The 22,699-nt window shown below is 44.1% G+C and overlaps 1 protein-coding gene across 7 annotated transcripts in view; it reads right to left on the minus strand.

Annotated features, from left to right (window-relative positions):
* The window catches only part of eml1 (EMAP like 1), a 54,866-nt gene extending 32,371 nt beyond the window's left edge, over positions 1 to 22,495 (minus strand). For 3 of the 7 annotated variants that reach the window (XM_030391393.1, XM_030391390.1, XM_030391391.1), the window contains exon 1: positions 9,157 to 9,899. In XM_030391393.1, the coding sequence (XP_030247253.1) occupies positions 9,157 to 9,223 (67 nt within the window). In that variant the 5' untranslated portion in view covers positions 9,224 to 9,899. Of the gene's footprint in view, positions 1 to 9,156; positions 9,901 to 22,353 lie in introns of those variants that run through there. The other 4 variants (XM_030391388.1, XM_030391387.1, XM_030391392.1 and 1 more) reach the window with 3 other exon arrangements.
* Between the last annotated feature and the right edge of the window lie 204 nt (positions 22,496 to 22,699).

The raw sequence follows: 22,699 nt of genomic DNA on the forward strand, positions 1-22,699 counted from the left end.
GTTAATGGCGAATGAACTCTGATTTAATGATACATCCATGATCATGCTTAGTATGTTGACAAGTTTGAGAAATATGCCAACACTGGTCAATGAAAACACAGTACATTGCAACGATGTAAATTAGGTATGTTAAAGCTTGGACTTTTCCTTTATTCCCTCATTGAAACTGACAGATAGAGGGGAAATGAAATCAAATAATCATGTCCACCCTCTTTCCTCTCGTCTCTGCACCTGTGTTTCTTGATGCATCTATTTTTAATTGAATTTCTAATGGGATTTTCCTCTTCTCCCTCTCCATCTGTTACAGAGCAGGCTGAACACACATACATACATATGGACATGTGGACATACGCACACATGCTAGTAGAGCTGGGGCTTCCCTCTCCGTTCTTCCATTAACAGAAGGTGTAAGAGACCAATTATGGTGCCCAGCAGCCCCTGGGAGCTGCACCACGGGCACCCAGAGGTTAATTATATCTGTTCACATCACAACTGGACAGATGAAATCCTGGCCAAGGTTTCGAGATGAGGAGAGGACAAATCAATGGGCCGTGGCTGTGGGCCCACTGGAGACAATACGCTTATGGAGATAATTACCATAAATATAATCGAGCCATCGTCACCTTGTTACAGTAATTAAATGGATCTCTGATTAATCTTAAACCGTTTAGTGGCATATTGTTGGAACAAAATGGAGATTTATGCACAGGCATTCATATGCACGGATATGTGCGCTCATGACTGCTGACATACCTGCGCTCACGCAGACACACACTAATGATCTGCGCTGGAAATCATTTGCATACTAATTTGAAACAAACGTGAATACCTGACTGCGCTATACAGCTTCTTGTGTGTAAAAATTCATGAGTCTTTAATGACTGTTTTCCTTTCTTGTGTCTCACTGATTGAACAGAATAGCTTTGGTGTAACTCTGAGCATCAAGCAGGGACTAAAAATAATGGCATCTCCTTGGGATTCTGCTGATTTGTGTGATTTATGACTGGTTGCCCTCCCCCACAGGTAGAAGTCGACCCTCTGCTGAGCACATTTAGCATTTCCATGCAGCAAAGAAGCTTCTGACACGATTCTGTTTTTGGCTCTTTCATGGTATTTTTACACAGCCCTGACATCCTGTCCAAGGACTCATGCAGCCTACGGGTCTCCTCTCCCGACCTTGTGGTGTCACGCACACACATGCGCAACATGAACTTGAAGATGGACACACACAGGGATACACAAATACAGTCACACTTAACCAGAGAGTGCTTCTCCCTCTCATGTTCGACCGGCAGAAACATTAGCTGCACAGACACACAGGCAGAGCCAGTATATATATATTTAGCACAGGAACTCACACACGCCTGCTTTACATGCCTGATTGTTTTAGTGGGTCATGAGACGAGGCTGCGTGAATGTGTGTCACTGGAGGAAAAGACAAGAGAGGAGGAGACGAGAGGAGAGAGGAGAGAGGGAATACTCAGTAAGGACAACAAATGGCATCCACTGCCTGCTGGCTCACCAAGAGGCTGTTTTCCATGAGCACACTGACTCTGACCTTATTTCTGAACCAAATGCACCGCATCACAAGGTTACAACACCACGCACAACAATATAACAACATGCTTCTGAGTTTTATGGAGAGTTTTATAGAGAGCTGAGCTCATGCAGACGTGCAGCGTCAGCAGAAAAACCACAAAGGGGCCCCCGCCTCAACTAGGCAACGGGAAGCACTGTGACGCTGGTGCCAGAATATTGACAAGCATATTTTGTATATAACAGTATTGACGATTTGTCTCAGCGCAAATGCACAACAACTAAAGGCGCATTCAGCTCCCAAAGGGAAAACAGCAACAACAATTTTTGTATTGACAGATCTCAGATATCATGACTGAAATGTGGATTTCATCTCAGCAAATACTACACCCACTGGTCCTTTCAGTCAATAATAATTAAAAATGAACTGCAACTATTTTGATATGCAATTGATCAGTAGGTCACAGATTTTCTTTATTTTCCATGTTCTTTAGGTTTGGGATCCTTTTTCACACACTCAGCATTAACATGGGCTCTGGGAAATTATCCTCCTGGCATTTTTGAAACTGATAATAAAAATAATGATTGGTTGCAGTCCTAAATCATTACACATCAACATAAAATGTTTGTTTGGGAAGCAGAATGGGAAAATTAAAGTTATCAGTCTAAATTTCACTCAGTCTAAATCTAGTCTAGGTCTTAGAGTGCATTCATGTCGCGTCAGAATAATTGAAAAAGTGAGTTCCCGCCTGGGAAAATGAATGTGAATGCCCCCTAAAGTCGAAATAACTACTCAGAAATGTGGCCAAAAGTTTGGTGCATGACCTGTTGAGTTAGAAGTCATAAACATGGCCGATGTAAACAAACATTTGGTTGATGGTACTCGCGCAATCAATTCATGCGATGCATATCAATTTTTACCTCATATGTAATTTGTAATATGGATTTAAGTTGTAATAGTAGGTTTCTGTCTACACAGGGTGATCGAAATAAGTTAGAAAAGTTTTTTATTAGGAGTAACTCTGAGAACAAGTCATATTTCCTTATTTTTGGGGAATGTACCGGTGAAGCAACAATTATTATAGCTTGAAACTCCAAATAGCTATCAACGTGTTGTTTAACCACTCTCACTGGATAATACAACACATTGTAGAATCCATGTCAGCAGATATCAGTAATTCAATTAATTATTGGGGCTGTTCACATGCCCACCTGCTATTCTGCATCATTTAATCATGACTCAGCATGATCCTGGCTCGTGGCCTCTATGCAGACACTTTACAGCACACCTCTACAGATAGTAGTATATCGTCCTCTCTATGTAGTGTGTATCCACTGTGCAGCATGCCCTGCTTTACAAGTATTTAAGACAGATGATTCATGAATAGAGCAGGGTCCCAGAGGGGAGGGGTGGCACCGCGTGGTCACTGGACTGCTTTCGTTATGTAATCGGCATCATTTCTCAACTGGCAACAAGGGCAGCCACAGATCTGCAAACACACACACGCAGCTTGACTCTCCTGCAGCACAATCTGCTGTTTTAGACAAAACACCACAGAGTCACAGTGTATTGTAGCTGCTAACATGTGCAAGTTTGACGAGCACACACCGTCACCGGGTGTACGTGTGAGCAGCTGAGAGAGAAAGTGCAAGACGAACCTTATCAGGAAAAAGGCGAGAAAAACAGTGAGGGAGATAAGGAGTGGGAGGAGGGGCAACGAGGGGGGAAAGACTCGTGACTACAGAAGCCCAAACCGCCCCGCTCAATATCTGACTGTCTGGAGATAAAAAAAAAAAAAAAAAGCACTTTGAGCTCCACTTGGGGCACTCTCACAAGATCAAACAAAGAGCGTGAGAGAGTCTGACACAGGGATGAGTGGTGGACAGAGAAAGGGGCGAGCAAAGCGAGGTGAAGGACAGAGAAGAGTCTTGAAAAAAAGGAAGAAGTCCAGTGACGTCGAGAGAGCACGATAAAAAAAAAGAAAAAAAAGAATGGAGAGCTGTGTGTGAGCTCACTGACACAGCAATGGGAAATCAATGGCAACCTTTAAATGAATCAGCAGCAGCGGATGAGTTATCCCATTCAGGTCGATATTTATTAAACTGCTGCTCTGCTACATTTTACAGTGACACATGAATAACGGCAGCGACAGACATCAGCTCCTTTAACTCCTCTCTCTAACTGTTTCTGCATTGACATTTTAGTGCGCCTTTACTCATGTGGAGGAAATATCAAGAGTGCAGGTCAGCTTGCCAGCGGGTTTTACTAGACATTGATAGATGATGTTAAAAGAGCAGGGAAAGAGGTTAACAGGAAGAAGAGGAGTGGATGTTTCCTGCTTAGCTGAGAGTCAGTGCATGTGGATTTAAACCTCAACAGGAAGGCATAACTCAAACTACATGATTTATCGCTTTAAGGGGCTTTTTTTTTATTATTTAAGAGGAACGTATGATGCTTTTTAAATGTTTTCCTCTGTCCTTTGTTTTATTTAAGTTACTGTGCAAGTACAAGATCTTGACAGTTGAAAAGACAACAGAAGCTCCTCTCTCCCACAGAATGAAGTGCTCCTGAAACACCTTGTCGGATGTCCCACATTCAATTCTGTGACTTCGTGACATCACACTACATCAGCTTGTCAAGCATTTGCATAAGTTAATGCCTAGTGGCTAGTTTGGCATGTAAGAATTGATTTAGCAAAGTTGCTCTGTTGTGGTTAGCAATTTCGGCTCAGGCATGTGCAAGCTGACCTGTCAGAGCAGACCTGGTTGGAGGGGATATAAACCTATGCTAGTACTAACCCAAAATAAAATTCTAAAAAGCTAAAAATGATCATATGTCTCCTATAAAGGTCCACAGTTTATAGAAAATAAGATAAAATGAAGGCTCTGTCGACACTATTTGACATGAAGTTTCACTGCAGCCTCTGAGTTGAAGAAAAAAAACTTAGTCTCGAACACAAATACAGACACAAGCACCTCCGTCTCCTCCTCCTTGGCACCCTTTCTTGGCTTCTGTGCTTGGTAACGTGAGCGGGGCTTAAATCCTAATCCCCCTACACGTGCCATCACCAATCAGGGTTTGTATGCAGATACCCATAGATGCACAGCCAAGAAGAGGAAGCGACTGGATGGAGTCGAGTCACCGCCACTGTGCATCAGAATACCTCCGACAAACATCAAAAGAGCCTCCGTCTTCATTCATTTCCCCTCTCCGCCCAGCACGCCTGCCCCGTGCATCTGTACTGCGACTGACTCAAACTTCCTCCTTCTCTTTCTTAAGCACTCACTCTGCTGTTCTTTTGCTCCTGATTTCTCTATATGCCATTTTCACCGCGCCCTCTCAGCTGTCTCGCTGACATGCTCTGGTACCATCATGGTACGCTGCAGCTGGGGTGCAGGCTGTGCCAGTGTGCCTTTGGGTGTACAGCGCGAGTGTGGAACACAGAGATAAAGGGATGTTTGATCCAAATCTGAGCGGACGTCATTACCTCAAAACAGTATGAGACCACCTCTCGATAATGAGCGCAGGCAAATGGATTTGATAGGATGGAGAGGCTGGGCGCTCCAAGATGAACACGAGTGTGCGATCATCAGTATTAGAGCGCTGTAAGCAAGCCGGATTTACTTATTAACAGATTTACTTATTAACCCATCAGGAGCTTTTGGTGCATCAGGAGATAATGAACGAGGAAACGTATTAAGTCATGTTTTTGCTCAAATGATCGTGCATGTTTCAGCTACTGTTTTTAAGTATAGGAATTCCTAGTCCAAAGCAGCAAAAGTTTTTTAGCAAGATAGAATCTAGAGATATTGGGATAATATTGTCATTGTGAATTAATTTTGACCACGATAATCAAGCAGTGAAAATCTGATCTGATCATCATTTGCGATCTCATGGGGAAGCAGACATAAACAAGGCCTCAAGGGCTAGAATGTTTATTGTTGCAAGGCAGCACTGTCAGCTGCACTGGGAGTCCTCTCTCATTGGTTTTTGTGGTCTGGCTCAGAAAGTACAGATGTAATCATCCAGAATTTATTTTGATATCATCAGGGCAACCCAGATGAGTCTGTGAGCACTTCAGGAGGCTTAGAGCTGGATCTGTGAACCCCTCACTTTACCAGATAATCTGTGCCGAACAGTATGTTTTGAACAGGCACTGCACTGGCAGATTTAAAGACATAAGATGAACAATAAGCAGTCGGGACAGTGAGTAGGATATTTCAGGAATTGATTTCTCATTGCATTAAAAAAGATTGCTGTTGGGCAGATAATTCCTCTGTAAGATGTCGAGGAAGTAGGGAAAACAACCATGATGGTCCTTTAAAGTGATGGTAACGTCAAATGGAAACTTTCTTACCCTTAAACTGAACAAGAATCCTGCCAATCTGATACAAGGACAATGATAATTCTATAAAAACAAAAGCAATCTTATTACAAGGGGCACAACACAGACTAATTCAATCAAAGTGTCCTCTTCTCGAGGACCAGTAGATCCCAAATGTGATTTGATATATTTAACACAGACAGAAAGCTTCTCTAAAGGATTCGCTCCCTTCATCAGCTGTAATCAGTGTGTGTCAGAGTGTGTAATAAGGCTAATTTCCAGTTAGCCTGAGCTAGCCCCGACCTCCTGAGGACAAAACATGCAGCCTGCGCGCGTTTCTGCAGTTTAGCTGACCTAGTCTCCGAACATTAGTCTGGTTGGATGCTCCACAACACACGGGCCGAGAGAGAGAGAGAGACCGAGAGAGAGGAAGGATGAATGACATCATTGACTTTTGCTTTGAGTGGATCTGGGTTCAGCTGGACGGCAGCGGCAGGAGTGATGTCACTTTGGCCTACAGGCCCTACACACAAGCACACAAACACAAGAAAATCTGCTGTGGCTGCTGTAATCCTACATACACTCAAACACACACACATCTTAAGCAATGCTCACCCAATTAAGCAGTCTGTTGGAACAACGAGCAAGGCGCTGCTCCCCAGTTAAGTGTGTTTTAGTTTTGTGTGTGTGTGAGTGTGTGTGTGTGTGTGTGTGTGTGTGTGTGTGTGTGTGAAGGAGAGAGAGAGAAAAATCCGTTTGTTTGGAGATTGGAAAATCCCCGGCAACAGCCCCCGAGGAGCATGTCTTATTTCATCTGCTTTCTCTCGGAGAGGAGACGTGACATTGCGAAGCATTACAAACAACCTCGCAGTGAGAGCTCACAGCCTCTCACTTTGGTTGCTGGAAATGACATGGCAAGAAGGACAAGAGGGGAATCTTAAGCATAATCAAATGTAGACTGAGTGGACAAAGTGCAGAAAGAGGAAGTTTACAGATTCTCTCCATGCTCGCCTGCTCCGACACTAAACTTCTTCCACCTGTCCACAAACCACTGGGCCTCGAGAGGTGTACAGTACTGACATGCTATACCTTTGTTAGATGTTTAAAGGTCAGTCATTTCCTCAGAGGAATTCAGAGAGCTATTCTGATACTGTACAACAACTGCTAAACCTGTTTTTCAGGTCAGTCCAACCAACCCACCTCAGTTGTTATCCTTGGCGCACAGCAACACAACTTGTGAGTAGACAAGTACAAACCCAGTTCTGTTCCCTTCCCCTAGTTACTAGGGATCAGCACTTATTATTGTGTATTAGAAAGTATTCATACCGTAAAGATATTCTTGACAATTTGAGAAAATACAAAAATATTTGGGGTTTAGAACTCACAGAATCCTCATTACTCGCTTAATGTAGTGTGAAGCATATGTGTGGTACGAACATAAAGCTAGCTGTGAAATGCAAAGGAACTAATGATGAAAAAGCACTGTAGGGTGAACGCGAGGCTGGGAGGCGATGGTGACGGTAATGAAGAGTCGACTCCTTACTCCTCCATCGTGGAGCCAGGAGCAACGTAACCTATGCCTTCAACCAGTGTTGTTGCCGTGCGTACCGGTATCCTCTCCACGTCAGCAAGTTAAAGTTAAATAGGCTATTATCATCATCACAATATATATTTTTCATGTTAAAATCAAACCAATATTACTTTGAAGGATATGTGATGGCACAAACCCTGATGCTAACCATGAACTGGTTTCGATCCGACGCCTCCTCTTTGTTACATATTCCTGTTTCTCTTTATGTGACCTTCAAAACTGGAGCAGATGTTCCATCTTTAATTACTCATCGATGGACTGTCAAGGGAGTAGTTATATCTCTGTTTGTTACACTAAATGTATAAGAAAAAACATATTGTTTTCAGTCTGGATGATCTTTATCACAACCGTAAGCCTCTCAAGCTCATCTATTCCTCTTTGTCTGCATCTCCTCCTTTGTGATCGCTATAAATTTAATGAGGGAAATCCATGAGGGATAAAAGCTTTTAACTGGATTCACCTCATCAGTCATTCATGAAAGTAGTGAGGTTCCCAGTATCCACGGCTGGGGGGGGGAAGAGACACCTCTTCCTCTATGTAATTCCACAGCTATAATTTGCTCTGTTGGACAGCGGTGTTCCCTCATCCCATCGACAGCTAGCGCTTACACAGCGCAGTAAATATTATTGATCTTTTCATTATCCACTAGTGCCAATTATAGGTTACTCTATGCCTCAGCAGCGATAGTTTACGCTCGCTAACCAGTCCGCAGTCAACTGCTAAGTACACGATGAAAAATGCTAGATTCATATGATAAAGATTTCATTTTTCTTTTCTTTTAGCTGGTTGAGTCAGCCTCGAATTAGCCTGGTTCAAAGTCCATGTGCTACAGTTTTCTATTAGAGACAGGGGTTATTGTGTTGGGGATAATCCCCTTTGTGAAGGGGGCTCACTAACTCTAGTCTGTCAGTATGCACGCAGTTAAACCAAACCTCATTCGAAAGCGATACGTGATGACAAATGTTGGACTGAGATCAACTTACTCACCGTCTTTTCGAGCACAGTTTACCAGTGTTTACTTTATCAAAAAAACCAAACTGCAGCTCTCTTAGAAATAAATCCTAAACTGATGTCATACTGATGTGTCATGCTGCCTTACTTCTTCCCTGAGTCACTCCCTCTCCCACCCATAACATCAGCAGCCTGAAGTATGGTTTCTCCCTCTGCCACCAAATAAATAACATTAGTGCAGCAGGCGACACGAGCATCCCGTCCCGCCACTTCTGTGTTGTCTCATTCAGCGAAACTGATCGTAATCAACCGTGAGGGGAGAAATATAATCATCACATAGCTAACCCTCATCGCATCAAGCAGAACCACAGTAATCAGGGCAGCTGCTGTGAGCAGAGGACTGCTCCTCATCCTCCCTCCTTCTTTGTTTATAAGCTCACACGCAGAAAAAAAACAACACAGAAACTTCATTTGGATTCTGCAGCAGTTTTTTTTTTCAATCATTTCCTTAAGTGTTCACCAACAAGACGACATGCTCCAAAGCAAATCTTTTGACATGCAGAAGGACACAAAAAAGCTTGCAGTGGAGCTGAAAATAGCTCACGTCTGCAACACACACACAGGCACATACAGCAGCACACACCTCTACTTGGTGTCAAGTTTAGCCAGTCAAGCTGGTGACATGTCAAGTCCAGGGAAACAACATGCAGAATGAACACAGGGGGATGGGGACGGGAGGATTAGTAGATTTACCATTGCAGAACTGTAGCAGTGATGAGGTGTCATACAAGCTGCTGTAGCTGGAAAAGCCGTCCTCCATTCTCAACCTCTGCTCCGCTCCTCTCTACTCCCTCTGTTATCCACCGCTCCTTCTCCACTCCTCTCTCTCTCTCTCTCTCTCTCTCTCTCTCTCTCTCACTGGTGACTCCCCTCCGTTAGTTTATCGTTCACTTGGCGTCCAAGGCGCTCCCTCCATTCACTCTGCACGGGTCAGGCTCCCTGGGTGAGTCACCATGGCAACCCATTCACTCTGATTATGTCATGTGAACTACAGCCCCTCTTCTTCTTCCTCTTCTTCTTGTCCACCCCCTCTTAATGAGAAACAAAAAAAAAAGTCCTGATATGGAACAGAGCACACTCCCTGCTGAAGAATGACGGCGCTGGTCCGCCGGAGAGACGCAGAGACAGAAGTTAAGAGGCTGCTGGTGGTTTTGTTTTCCCCCTGTGCTCGTCCTCTCCTCCCTCCAGCTCCTCTTTTTCCCCTCCCTCCGTTCTCCTCTTGTCTTTCTGTCTTCGGCAGAGGCAGCTGTGTGTCGTTAGCTCTCGCTGATCTCCAGCAGAAAAACAGCTTTAAGAGGGCTTGAGCCGAGAGCGCAGGCAGGCTCTGGCACAGGCAGTCACTGTGTGCGCTTGAGTGTGTGTGTGAGTGTGTGTCTCAGTGTGAGTGTGTGTGTGTGTGTGTTGAGATAAAGCTCGGGACAGCCCAGCCTTCCCCTGTCACACAGTGTGGACGAGTCATAGCGCAGGGGGCTGGGCCTGTCAGATAGATCCTCCTCCTCTGCGAGAGGAGAGGAGGAGAGGAGGAGAGGAAAGGCGATGAGTGGAGAGAAAAGGATACAAGGAGAGAGGAGGAAAGAGGTGAGGTGAGGTGAGGTGAGAGGAGGAGACAGGAAATTAGAGGAGACAGGAGAAGTGGGAAAGAGAGTCGAGGAGAGAGGAGGAGAATGGACGAGAAAAGAGGGGCAGGAATGAAAAGGAGGGAGGAAAAGCAAAGAGGACAGGATGAAATGAGGGATAGGTGGAGGATGAGAGAGGATACAGACAGAGAAGAAGACGGGAGAGGAAAGGAGGTAAAGGGACAGGACAAAGTAGGGTGGGAGGAGGGAGGAGAAAAGAGGAGAGGAGAACAGGGAAGTGAAGGGAGTGAGGAGAGGAGGGAAGATGACTAAAAGGAAAGGAAAGGAATGGAAAGGAATGGACTAAAGAGGAGAGGTGAAGGAACAAAAGGAGAGAGCAGGTGAGGCTAGGAAAGAGGGGGAGAAAAGGTATCAGAGAAACTGAGCCGAGGAGAGGATGAGAGAAGAGGCAGGGTTGAGGGGAAGATGTGTGGAGAGAGGAAAAAAGAGGAAAGGAGAAAGAAGGAGAGAGGAGAGGCAAGGAGAGAAGGGGATACAAAACTAAACAAATGGCTGGTTACCAGAATGACTCAGGCACCTTGGCTCTCTCTGTTTCTACGTTATTCCGCTGCTCTTCCACACACACCCACGTGTCACACACACACCGTATGTATGTAAAGTCACATGGGGACACACCATAACAAACCGAACGCCACATCCTTCCTGCAGCCAGACATTCGCACACTCTGCCAGGGGATCTCTGCTGTGGCTAAACATGATTATCGCTCTGTCCTCTGTCTGTCTTATCTGCCACGCTGCAGACTGCACAGAGAGCGAGGGATCCCTAAAAACAAGGACGAGAGGGGGAGAGAATGAAAGGGAGACCAGGGGATTGAGAAAAGAGAGAAATAAATGGGATGGAGGGGGAGGGGACGGAGGAGAAACTGAAAGAAAGAGAGCGCTCGAGGAGGGTGCGGGATTTAGGGAGAAGGAGCAAATTAAAAAGTGAGCCGGGTGGGACTTTTGTGAGGGGACACCCCCTGAAAAATGGGTGCTTTTTAAATCTGACCGGGGGTTTTGTATGTGCATGATAGAGGGGGGTCTCTTTGCATTATTTATCATTCAAGCTTGCAGGGGAAAAATAACAAGGCTGAAGAAGACAGAGTCTGTGGCCTATATTCATGTCTGAAATGTTCCCCCCTTTCTTGCTGGATCACAAGACGGAGCCGACGGAAATTACACAAAGGCGAGGGATGCTCTAAAGGCAGCGGAGGGGAAGACCATGAAAGGATGCATTTGTTTCTCTCGGGTTTTTTTGTTTTTTTTTAGCCCGGCAGGTGAATAATCTGTCTGCTCTTACTGTGCAGGTATCTCCCATTATATGGTAAATCGCTTCTGGTTCAAAAGGTGGCGCGGCTAGATTTGACCTTTAAGAGGGGGATGAAAGGGATGTAGTGAAGCACCTCTTAACGGCTGATCAGTTTCTGGTTTGAGGCCGTGTTGTTGACCTCAGAGCTGTGCCTCCATTCTCCTCCGTCGGCTCCCTCAGGAAAAAACGCCGCACTCTGCTTCACTTATTACACAATAACAAAAAGCCACCGATAGATCCGGCAGCAGCAGGCTGAATTCTGTGTAGAAAACAAGGTGCTCTTTGTAGGCCGGCGCTACATTTGCACACTGCAGCAGTTGTGTTGTAAAATCACAAGGATATTACGTTCCAAAACACACAGAAAGTAAAGAGAGTGTTGACCTTTACACCTTCTGTCTGCAGCTACAGTTAATGTTCTTATCTGCAACTAGAGCGTGTAGAATATGCACCAAGGTGTTTGCAATCATTCCGATAATCCCATTTCAGATGTTTCAAAGGGTTCACTGCATACCGTACATGTGTTTTGATTTAGATACAGAAAAGGAATTTAGGCAGAGCAGGCAGGCAACGCACGCTGTAAACATCCGTTGTGTTTTTGCTCAGAAGGCCGTGAGTCACGCTGGTGTTTTGTCTGAAGGGGTTCAGATTATCACAAATCTCATTCTGGGGCAGATTTAGGATCTAGATTAGGGACAGGTCTGTTTTTTTGCGTGTCTGTCTCTCACGTGAGAAGAGAGGCAGCTAAAACTGGGGTATGTTCCCTCCAAAATCCCCCCCACGGCTCCCTAAACCCCACCTACAACCCAGCGGGTGGCAGGTGGTGGGACTGCTGCTGCTCCACCCCTCCTCTCTCCACACCTCCCCATTGTTCCCCCCTCCCACGTCCCCTCACTGAATCCATGGGGTGCACACACACACACACACACACACACACACACACACACACACACACAGTCACACACTTAGAATATAAACAGGATAGTGCTGTGCAGTGTGATGATATCTCTCTCTTATTAACAAGTAGGCTTCTGTATCTGCACAGCCACAACATGCAATCTGGGAACACAAACTGGGACAGCAATGATCTCAAGACATCTCCGTTATAATGCCATTGAACATAATCAAAAAGAAAATTGCTGTAAAGCAGCTATACTAAACACGTTTAGAACTGTATGACATGAGGTGTCTTCATGGAGCTTTATAGCAAATTTCAGCTCATTGTTCAGCTGTCTGACTTTGCTGTTTTGGCCCACTAATCGCTCTCACAGTGTTGTTTTTCAGCTGCATCATGCTAATGTTTTCATCACAAAAAAGATCTAAAATCTATTCTAAACTACATGCATATTACAGATGGAAACAGTTAGCGACTAGCTTTTGGACAAAGTGGACTGTTCAGCAGCTAAAGAAACAGATATTAGCCTCAGGAGTTGGTGGAGTTCAAACAAAGAGCTAAAAGAGTGTGACTACTGGTCTCACATTCTAAATGAATGACATTGTTGCTCCATAGATGCTGGATGTGTAAATAAGCAACTGTTGGCTAACATATTTACTTAATTAACATAAAAGGTGATGTGTCAATGTTGTATTCAGACATCTTTCTGCTGCCCCCTATAGACAAACACAAATCATTGCAAGGTTAATTAACCTCTTAAACTTTGCCACTAGAACAATTTTTACAAATCTGCTGCGTTACCATGCATCAGTCACCTAAAGAGAGGAATTAACAATTCAAATAGAGATACTTAAGGTTTCCTCATGTAGTTTGCTGCGCTAACTTTAAAGTGAGTTACTTTATCACCAACAGCATATCATCAGGGTAACACTAACTGCTGCTAAATGTGGCTGCCCTTATAGTGAGCACGGCTTGGCCCTACTCATAAAACTGGTGACAGAGAAGCGAATCGGCGCAATTTGGCACTGTTGGGTTTGAATTGGCATGGCAAAAACAAAAGCAAAAACAAAAACTGGTGGAAAAAACACCATTAGAGTTTACATGGCTAGTGCAGGAGCTATAGAAATATGGGCCTAGAGACCTGGTCTGTCTGCTAAAGAGACCTTTAATTGCAGAAAGTTTTCGGACCGCCTGCAGAGTCAGAGCACATGCAGTTATCTCACAAAGTACATCTAACAGAGGATGCAGTTTCCTCCTTAAAAGCACTCCAGCACTTTTCTCTCACCTACCCTGCTGACTCTGTTTTTACAGTGTTGGCTCTCAGGAGGCACTTGAAGGTCACATTCAAACTGAGCCGGTCGTTCTTCTCTTTCTTCCAGAGAGGGAGAAAAGAAAACTGCTGACACTGGTTTTATCTGCAGATGATCAGTCAGTCTGTCAGTGGGCCAGGATTATGCACAATCAAATCCAGAGCTGAGGAGGAAACAAGGTCAATCCTCTGTATGATCCAGCCACCATCTGTGTGCCTGTCCCGGTTATTGGGCTGTTTTGTGCTTTACACCGCGGATTAATCCAACTTGGGGTTTTGATGATCCACATCAAATTTCAAACAAAGCCTGTGGGGCACATGTACTTTTTACAGTCAGTCAAGCTGGATGGCTAGACTCTGTATAATCTTTATGAACATGGTTGTGGGCAGCCCCGTTAAGCTTTGCTCCAACTGGTTAAACATTACAGAAAGCTTGTGACACAGGGAAAGTTGCCAGAAGACTTCTTATATATCCTTGTTGCCATATAAGGAAGTGAGATCACAATAAATGATTACGTTGAAATAAAAAGTTATAAAGGGTTCATAAAGGCATCGCTAGTCATTCCAGCAGCAGGTGGCAAAGTTCACCAAATACGAGTCAACAAGGAAAGGTAGGCAGAACATTCTCTCTCTTGTCTTCCATTTATTTCACTGGTTTTGAGAAAAAAAAGGTCTCAGCAATTATACGTGTTTCTATGAAATTTGGTAAAGCTATTCACAACATCACTAAGTGAAGATTTAAGCTAAACTGTATTTCTGTTTAAATTAATTAGCCATTGTTATAATGCTAACACACTGAGCTAGAGAAAAATACTAAACAGTATCTGCTGAACAACTGTGTGTTAGCATGCACTGATCAAGGAGAATGAAAGTTGTATCTTTTCATATCTTATCTTACCTTAGACTTTGGTCGATGGAAAAATGATTAATTCTGAAGGCGTGACCGTGCGACATCTAATAACAGCAGCTGTACTACTGACGCACCTGGATGTCGAAAAGAGGCCAGACCGGCAGAGGATGTAATACTGTCTGTGACTGACAGGTTCACTCTTTCTAATAACTGTCCGGGCAGGAGAGCACAGAGAGAGACGGGGAGAGATGGATTGAATGTGAGAGGGGAGAGTAAGTCAGCTGAGTGACTGCTGAAAATACATCATTTCCAACCTGCTGGGGAGAATAACCTGTCCTTTCTAATACATGCTTATCTGACTAGGCACTGAGTCCAGATTAAAGCACATTTCCTGACACTGAATTATGAACTCTGCTCGCCTCATGTCGAACATAATTAGCTTCAAGAATCTAAAGAAAAGAGACTGCCTGTGTGCTGATGTTCCACTTACAAGCCGTTATCTGCTGCGTGTGTGTGTGTGTGTGTGCGTGTGAAACATAATCAAACAGTTTTGTTTAACCCCTGGAACAATCAACTAGAATCCATAAAGAAGAGCTGTTGAAAGTTTTTGTCATCATGAATTATGAGGGGGTAAATGTGACCTACTTTCATTGGGGTAAAATCCAACAGGGTGATAATGTTTTGTTCACAGCTCTGCTGCTTCAGAGAAACCAGAAGGAGCTGCATCAGGCAGAACACGAGGACTCCCATGGCAACAAAGATCTGGATTCAAACCAACAATACGATGTAATACCTGTGACGGATCACGGTAAACCAACTTCCTGCCTGCCGTCTGTATCACATCATTACTGTCAAAAAGTGAAATGACAATACGAGTCTACAGCAATATGAGCAGAAACTATAGGGCCAGCTAAATTGCCAACATTAACTCCAGGTTAAAAAAGAAGAAGATAGAGGAAGTAGGTCAGGAGAATACTGCTGTGAAGCTCCAGAAATGTTTTGTGGACTATGAAGTTTCAGCCGACTTTCCATGGATGACTGGACTTTCATTTTTGGGGTGAATTGTCCCTTTAAGAGTCACAGCCATCCTTGCGGCTCTGTAAGGGTTCAGCTTGGGCGCAGAGTCTCTTTGAGCTACACGATAATTTGAGCAGTCACCAAAGTTATAAAGTCCTGAGGTGAAAGTGAAGTTTTATGACAATCTATGATACATTTCAATGTTAGTCGTAAATGTCAACCTGCCTGCGATGCAACAAGAAAAGTCAGGAGATGCTCAAAGTTATTAGAGTTCACCCTCTGGAAACTAAAGATATGATTACCAAATGCCGTATGAGACATTTCACAAGTTGTCGATATCGTCATAGCTGCATATGTAGCTGAAAATGTTCAGTATAATCTCTATCATTTACTGATACTTGCCACCTGTCTGTTTCAATCCTTTGCACCCCACTCCACCTTCCAAAACTGAATATGTTATCCAACCCAATGGAAAGAGTCGATTTACAAAGACTGTATAATAAATTTTTTGTGCAATCAGTGCAGAGAGACAAGAATACACGATGAAAAGGAAATGGCAGCGAAAAACTGCAGTGCACTGTGGGCCACACAAGCAGCGGCAATGCCAAATAATGATGTTATGGTTAAGGAAAACTGGGTCACCACTTGTGTTTTTAGCGCAGTCTTTCGGTTGTGGTCTCTAATAGCATTATGCATGTAGAAATCCACTGCCAGACTGTGTAATATCTACAAAACCCCACATTTACCCACATTTGAAAATTTTAAAAAGGAGGGGCCCGTGGGAATGTATTTTGCAAGTCTCGCAGTGGTCGGATGATGTATTTGAAAGATCTGAACAGCAGCACTGATTCTTACCCTGGCATTATGGGTAAAATCAATATGAGTAACGCTTAATCAACTCTGAAATTCTTTAAATAAATCAGCAAATATAGGCTGTGACGGGGTGCTGCGGCAGTCATTGTGAGATAAACAGGAGCGTGCGTATTGGATTTAAGGTGAGCGATGGTGAAGAAGAGTTCGGTTCCTGAGGCTTAAAAAGGAAGACGTCCTGTTCTCTGTTAAGTCTCCATGGAAGACAGACTTCATGGGAGGGAGACAGAGAAGGCACGTGAGTGTAGAAGAGGAGAATCTGCTTCTGGGCTGTAAATAGCTCCTAATCCTGAGGCTGTGGAGCAGCGTTACATGTCCTACTGCAGCGCCTCTTTTCTGTAACACATCAAACAGCACTGGAGAATTATAGGTCACCGAATCTCTTCTAGCGTATTAAAATATGCAGTCTCTCCGTATAAAGCAAGTTCAATGGCAACAGATCTTGACTGAACAATGTAAATACTAAGTATCATCTGAAATTTAGCCTTGTTTTTACAATCAGAGCATCGTGTTTTGTTGCTGTAAAAACCAGGAAGTGAGTCTGCATTTTTGAGCGACGTCCTTATAGGGCTATTCATGCAAAAAGTACAATCTCCATAACACTTTCATGAGTAGATATTTTACACCTGTCACTAACTCAACTGGTGATTCTGAAGCTGACATTAGGTGTCGCTGGCTGGTCATTGTTAACTGCAGTATGCTGAAGCCACTTCAGTCCCAGAATCACTGCCTCTAACTCCTAATCCTGTCCTTAAGCATCGGCAGTGCCTGTTAGAAATAGGTCAACATTTTGGTAGTCACATTTTTAACACGTTATAAGTGGTTTGTTAACTCTTAACTGTATATACAATGCCATATATCCTTAAATGCTGGGTTTGACTAAGGAAAAACTCCCCAAAGAAATCCTTTAATGGTAACAAAAACAGGCCCCTTCTTCCAGGACGAAGTGGGCGGACCTGCTTTATATATCATATAAGTGCAGAGAGCGGGATTACATTCTTAGTAAGCCGACATACAAACACTAGACGGGACAGAATGAACAGACAGGCAGGAAGAAAGCAGATGGACAGAGAGGGGAACGGGGAATGAGCCAGTAAAGTAGACCTACTGTGTTATTCTGCAGGAAAGCATGACATTCCTAACATCATCATGACTGTATCAAATTATGTTTTATGGTAATACTTGAGCTTTCCGTCGCTTCTGTGTCAACCTTTGATACCTCTCCCTCCCTGCCTGACCCCCTCCGCCTTTACACTAATGATGCAATAGAAGTGGGGATGAGGGGTTTAAACCACACTGACTTCTCTACATCTAATCTATATGTTAATGAGGAGCAGAACTCGGACACACAAGTAGAGCAGAATCGGTGTACTTCAGTCGACTGAGATCCATGGAAATCTACTAATGCGACCGGTGCGCCATTAAAAAGCAGAAAACCTTGCAGGTCAGGAGGAGACGCTGTAATTCGTCACCCCTCCACTGCTGTGAAAGGGGGCCATTTATCTAAAGGACGGCGATTTAAATCCACCTCATCACTAAAACTAGCATGAAAGTCCAGCAGTGCTGTGGTGTGTAATATCAACACACACACACACACACACACTGTGTATCCCGGAGTGTGCAGGGCTGTGTGTTCTCTCAAGCGACGACAACATTAATCACATCTGACTTGGCCGCTGAAACATCCCTGTACACCCTTCCCCCATTTCCTGAACAACCAAGAACTCTGCCCTGCTCTCTCTCTCTGCACTGTCCACAGATGTGTGTATATATATATATGTGGTGCGAAATCACACGGAACTCATCTCACCGTGGCTGAAAATGCATACCTCTACAGCACACAGTGTTATCTTTCACTTGCTTTTCATGCGCCACCACCCACAGCTCGATTCCATAAATTCCTGAATGCCTTCTCTTTCCGTTTCATGTCATACCCTCCGCTCCTGCATCAAATAATGTTTCTTCCTGCACTTGCTCCTCTCCTGCTCCCTTTCAAAGTCAGAGCGACTCAGACCAGCGATCGATGCTGCCTAAAATAAACCCTGCTGAGGAAACCTGGTGTCTGCTGCAGAGTTTTACTCTCATGCATATGTCGAGGCATGCCCTGCTCCCTATAATGAAACTGCAGGTGACTGTGCTCAAGCCCGCATGACAAATGACCCCCCCCCCCCCTTTCAACCAGTTTGTTGATATGAGGAATAGGTTTTTACATCAGCAAAGCTACTAGTCCTCTTATTCAGGGCACAGATGGAGGGCTGACGTCAGCGGGCCATGATGCCATCTTCACCTCTCATCTGCATTTCTGAACTCACTCACTCTAGCATGCTCACACACACACACACAGAAGTGTGTAGTCAAGGGCGTAGGGGACACATATCCTTCACAAACAGACCCAAGATGGTTTGGAATTGTCGGTCAGACTTTAGTTCTCAAGTCCCCCAGGGCTGCGTGCTCAACCCCCTCCTTTTCACAATGTACACCCATGACTGCAGTCCCAGACATCAAGAGAACTCTACAGTGAAGTATGCAGTATACATTCATCGCAGTATGATGAGAGTTCATATATAGCACTGCTGCCGCCTGGTAAAAGATACCGAAGTATCTGCTGTTGTACCACCAGACTACAGAGCAGCTTCTTCTTTCTCAGGCTGTGAGACCCTTAAACTCATCGTCAACACTCCGCCGTAAGGAAGATTGTTTTTTTGTGTAGCACAAGAGAAAATACAACATGCATTTCATTGAACAATGCTGCGTTGCAGAATGACAATGGAATGAACCTTGAAACTCAAATCAAGCAGGGAGTGTAGGAGTCCTCCCCCAGACAGTCAATTTATGGTTGAAAGCTATTCAAGTGAGGGAAAACACAATAATCAGGAGCCAGTCTGACGATTCAAATCAGAATAGGCGAGCGGTTTTATTGGTAGGGGGGGCAAATGCACGTGTTACAAGTGCAAGCGCAACGCAACCCCTGTATCCTCCCAAAATGCACGTCTCTGTGTATAGTATTTGTACTGCAGTCGGTGGTAACTGGATCCTGGTGGTTTCTCTTGCACATGTCCACATAAAGTCTTGTCAGCTCCCATTTAAGCCCCCATACTTCTCAGCTTCATGACACATCCAGGGCTCCTTTTCATTTTCCACCTAACTGATCTCCTCTGCGACAGCCACCGCCTCGCTCCTCGCCCCTTCGCCCCCCTCCCATCTTCCCCGCTCCCCTTTCACATCCCTACTTTTATCATATCTCATTTTCTTCTTCACTTTTGCACCACATCCCCAACCAGCCTTTCATTCCTTTTTTCATATCTATCTTGCCACTTTTCATGACCCTGTGCTTTTCCTGCACTCCATTCCCTGCACTAGTCATAAAATGTGCAAATACTGCCACCTGCAGGACACTAGCTGAACTCCTGCTGCTCTGTCCAACTCTCACTGTCACCACCTAACTAAATTCTATTCAACATTCTATCATTTTCTTCCATCAATCCTTAAAACCACACAGCAACAGTGTAGCTTTTCCACTGAGGTCATTTTTGACCTAGGTGTAAATATTAATATCATATATTATTATTATACCTGGGCTGCTTTTCTTTCAGGGCACCTGTATTGTGCACTGCAGTGTCTCACTGTCAGAGTGATAATTCATATCATCACCAACACCTTTGCTCTGCCTGCGAAGACAAGTCAGAATGTCTGCAGTGAAAAGGGCCTGTTGTCTAAAATAATTAAAAGACTGTGTGTTTGTCACTAAAACTAAACGTGGAACCTTTCAACTTCAAACCTCCCCTGACCGCCCGGCTACACGGCGACCTTCCTAAACAGTTTATTCCTGCTCGCACCATTTCCTTTAAACACTTTTCCCTCAGATAACATCTTCATTCCCACACATCCTCAGCGGAGTCACCGCAAACATCTGTTCTGACAGTTTGCAGAGGCTTTACATGGTACCCTACTATAATGTTACATTTTCACACCCAAAGGCTTCTAAAAATTAAGAATGTCTGAATGAAAATATTCAAATATTCCATAAAGATTTTCCCTTTGATACATTGTAGGATTTAAATGTACAGTAAACACGTGATTGGTGTGATGCAGATCCATGTAGGAGTCATCAGACAGAGTGAAAGGGCTGAAAAATAAAAGCCATTCCTTAAATGAATGAGCCAACACTCGTTTGATTGATATTGATTTGACAGCACAATTGTTTAGCTAAATAAATTAAAACAGAGATACATGTTTTTGCAAATGAACCCTTGATAAGGAAAAATTGTAGGTGTAAAGCTGGAGCACCAGGCTTTAGTCTTTCAAATGACAGCAGCCACTTTGTGGTTTTATCCGATTTTGGAATCAACATGACTTGAAAAAAGGGAGCAGCACTGAGTTTCTGTGCCAGAAAGTAAATCACAATAATTGAGCTGCCTGAATTTGATGTAATTTCCTGGCAAATCTATTATAGTATGATATGATGGATAATGGAGGTGTGGTCAGCTGCCCATCACATACAATCACCACCGGCTTTGGCAGCTTTAAGCAAGGCCGCCTGCTCTCTCACTGACAACATCAGACAGCTCTCAAACTGCTGAGTCATGTTTAATTAAGGGAATCATGCATGGATGGACCGAGCCGGAGAGGGGAAGCAAACAGGAAAACGAGGAGATAAACGGACAGGACAGGGAGAGATGAGATAGAGGGGAGGAGTAAGAGACCGAGACATGAGCGAGCAAGAGAACAAGACACGTTTCTATTTATAACTGATTGTTTCTGTTGCTCTGTCAGACGGCCGGTTGTAAGGACTTCAGCTCCACTCTCAGCTTGGCTGCACTTACGGGAAATGACCCTTCACTTCATGCTCAACTGCACACACACAGACACACACACACACACACACACACACACACACACACACCAACCATCTTTATACTTGCTTGTGATGAACATTTACTCAAGTACTGCACCTTTTTGGGACTTAACCTGAGTATTTCCTTTTTCTTCTACTTCATACTTCCACCCCACCACATTATAGAAGCAAATACTGTACTTTTTTACTCCCTACATCAATTTAATAACCTTGGTTACTAGTTACTTTACACACTTCATGCTGCAAGTAGCGCAAATTGGTAATCGAACACTAACACAATTTATACATCCATGTAAATATATCTACAATTGACTTCAATCAGATACTTTAAAGGTGCAATATGTAGGAATTTGCCCCTTGTTGAATTCATACTCCAAATGAAGATCGCCCAGTGTATCACCAGAGTAACAGCAAACTGTTGCTGCTGTCAGTTAGCTCAGTTAGCCGTGCAGCTAGCGGCCAAGACTGGGAGCCCTGAACGGTATCATGAGAAAGGACAGGCCAGGGCTAGCAGTTAGCATGCTAACTTCAAGACGCCAAAACTCTTACTTCTTCACATCCTTTTGACAATTTCTGTTCATTTTTGAATGTTTTGACACTTTTACTCAGGTGCTATTCCTATGGTTGACTTTTACTTTTCCCAGAGTAACATTTTAACACCATATGTTTGCTTTTAATGAAATTAAGACACTTTTCAGAACACACTGTTTGTCTCCGTTAGCCCTGGAACAGCCGGGTCACATGTAGTATTGTTGTATCCATAAATCTTTCTCACAGGAACACTGTGAAAGACCGACATCTACCTTCCTACCTCCACCCAACCTCTCTCCTTCGCTTTTGTCTCTACATGTCTCTGATTAAAACTGCTGCAGAGTCATACTGCATTATTTTGATGAAACCAGAGGGAATTCTCCCCAAGTTTTCCATATAAGGGCCCAAACTGAACCGGCTCCTCTTTGCAGCTGAATACTTGCTGGGTGAGCTGTCTCAGTGGAGGGCTTCGACTAAAAACAAGATGGGCCAAGAGAGAAAAACACCCTCCCTCAAACACACACAGAGAACAACACACATGTGCAGACACACAAATCCAAACAGTTTACAAGCACATATGCTCACCTCATATATCAGTCTTGAACACAGATCCATGCACATGTGCACAAGATTTTGCTCACCCGTGGGTAGCCCCTCACACTCAGACATGGCTGCAGAGAGGGGAGGGTCAGGACAGTGTCTTCTCTTGTCAGCTGAGCGTCTGCAGCCTGTTGCTTCTCCTGGATCTCCTTGTTTTTGCCGGCCAAACTCTCAAACTGTCCCACTCTCTCTGTGTTTAGCTTTCTTACTAAACCTTCTTTCTCTTTGACCTCCCCTCTCTCTCTCCCTCTCTCAACAATCTGACCAGTGGCCAGTGGATATGCCAATCAAATATCACACACTGCGCTATTGGACACTAAATTTGTAACCAACAGACCTCCCTTGGGATACAGTTTCCCTCACATATGGCTGGCGGTCCCAGATATG

This window comes from Sparus aurata, chromosome 16 (assembly GCF_900880675.1).
Source record: "Sparus aurata chromosome 16, fSpaAur1.1, whole genome shotgun sequence".
Taxonomy (NCBI): Eukaryota; Metazoa; Chordata; class Actinopteri; order Spariformes; family Sparidae; genus Sparus; species Sparus aurata.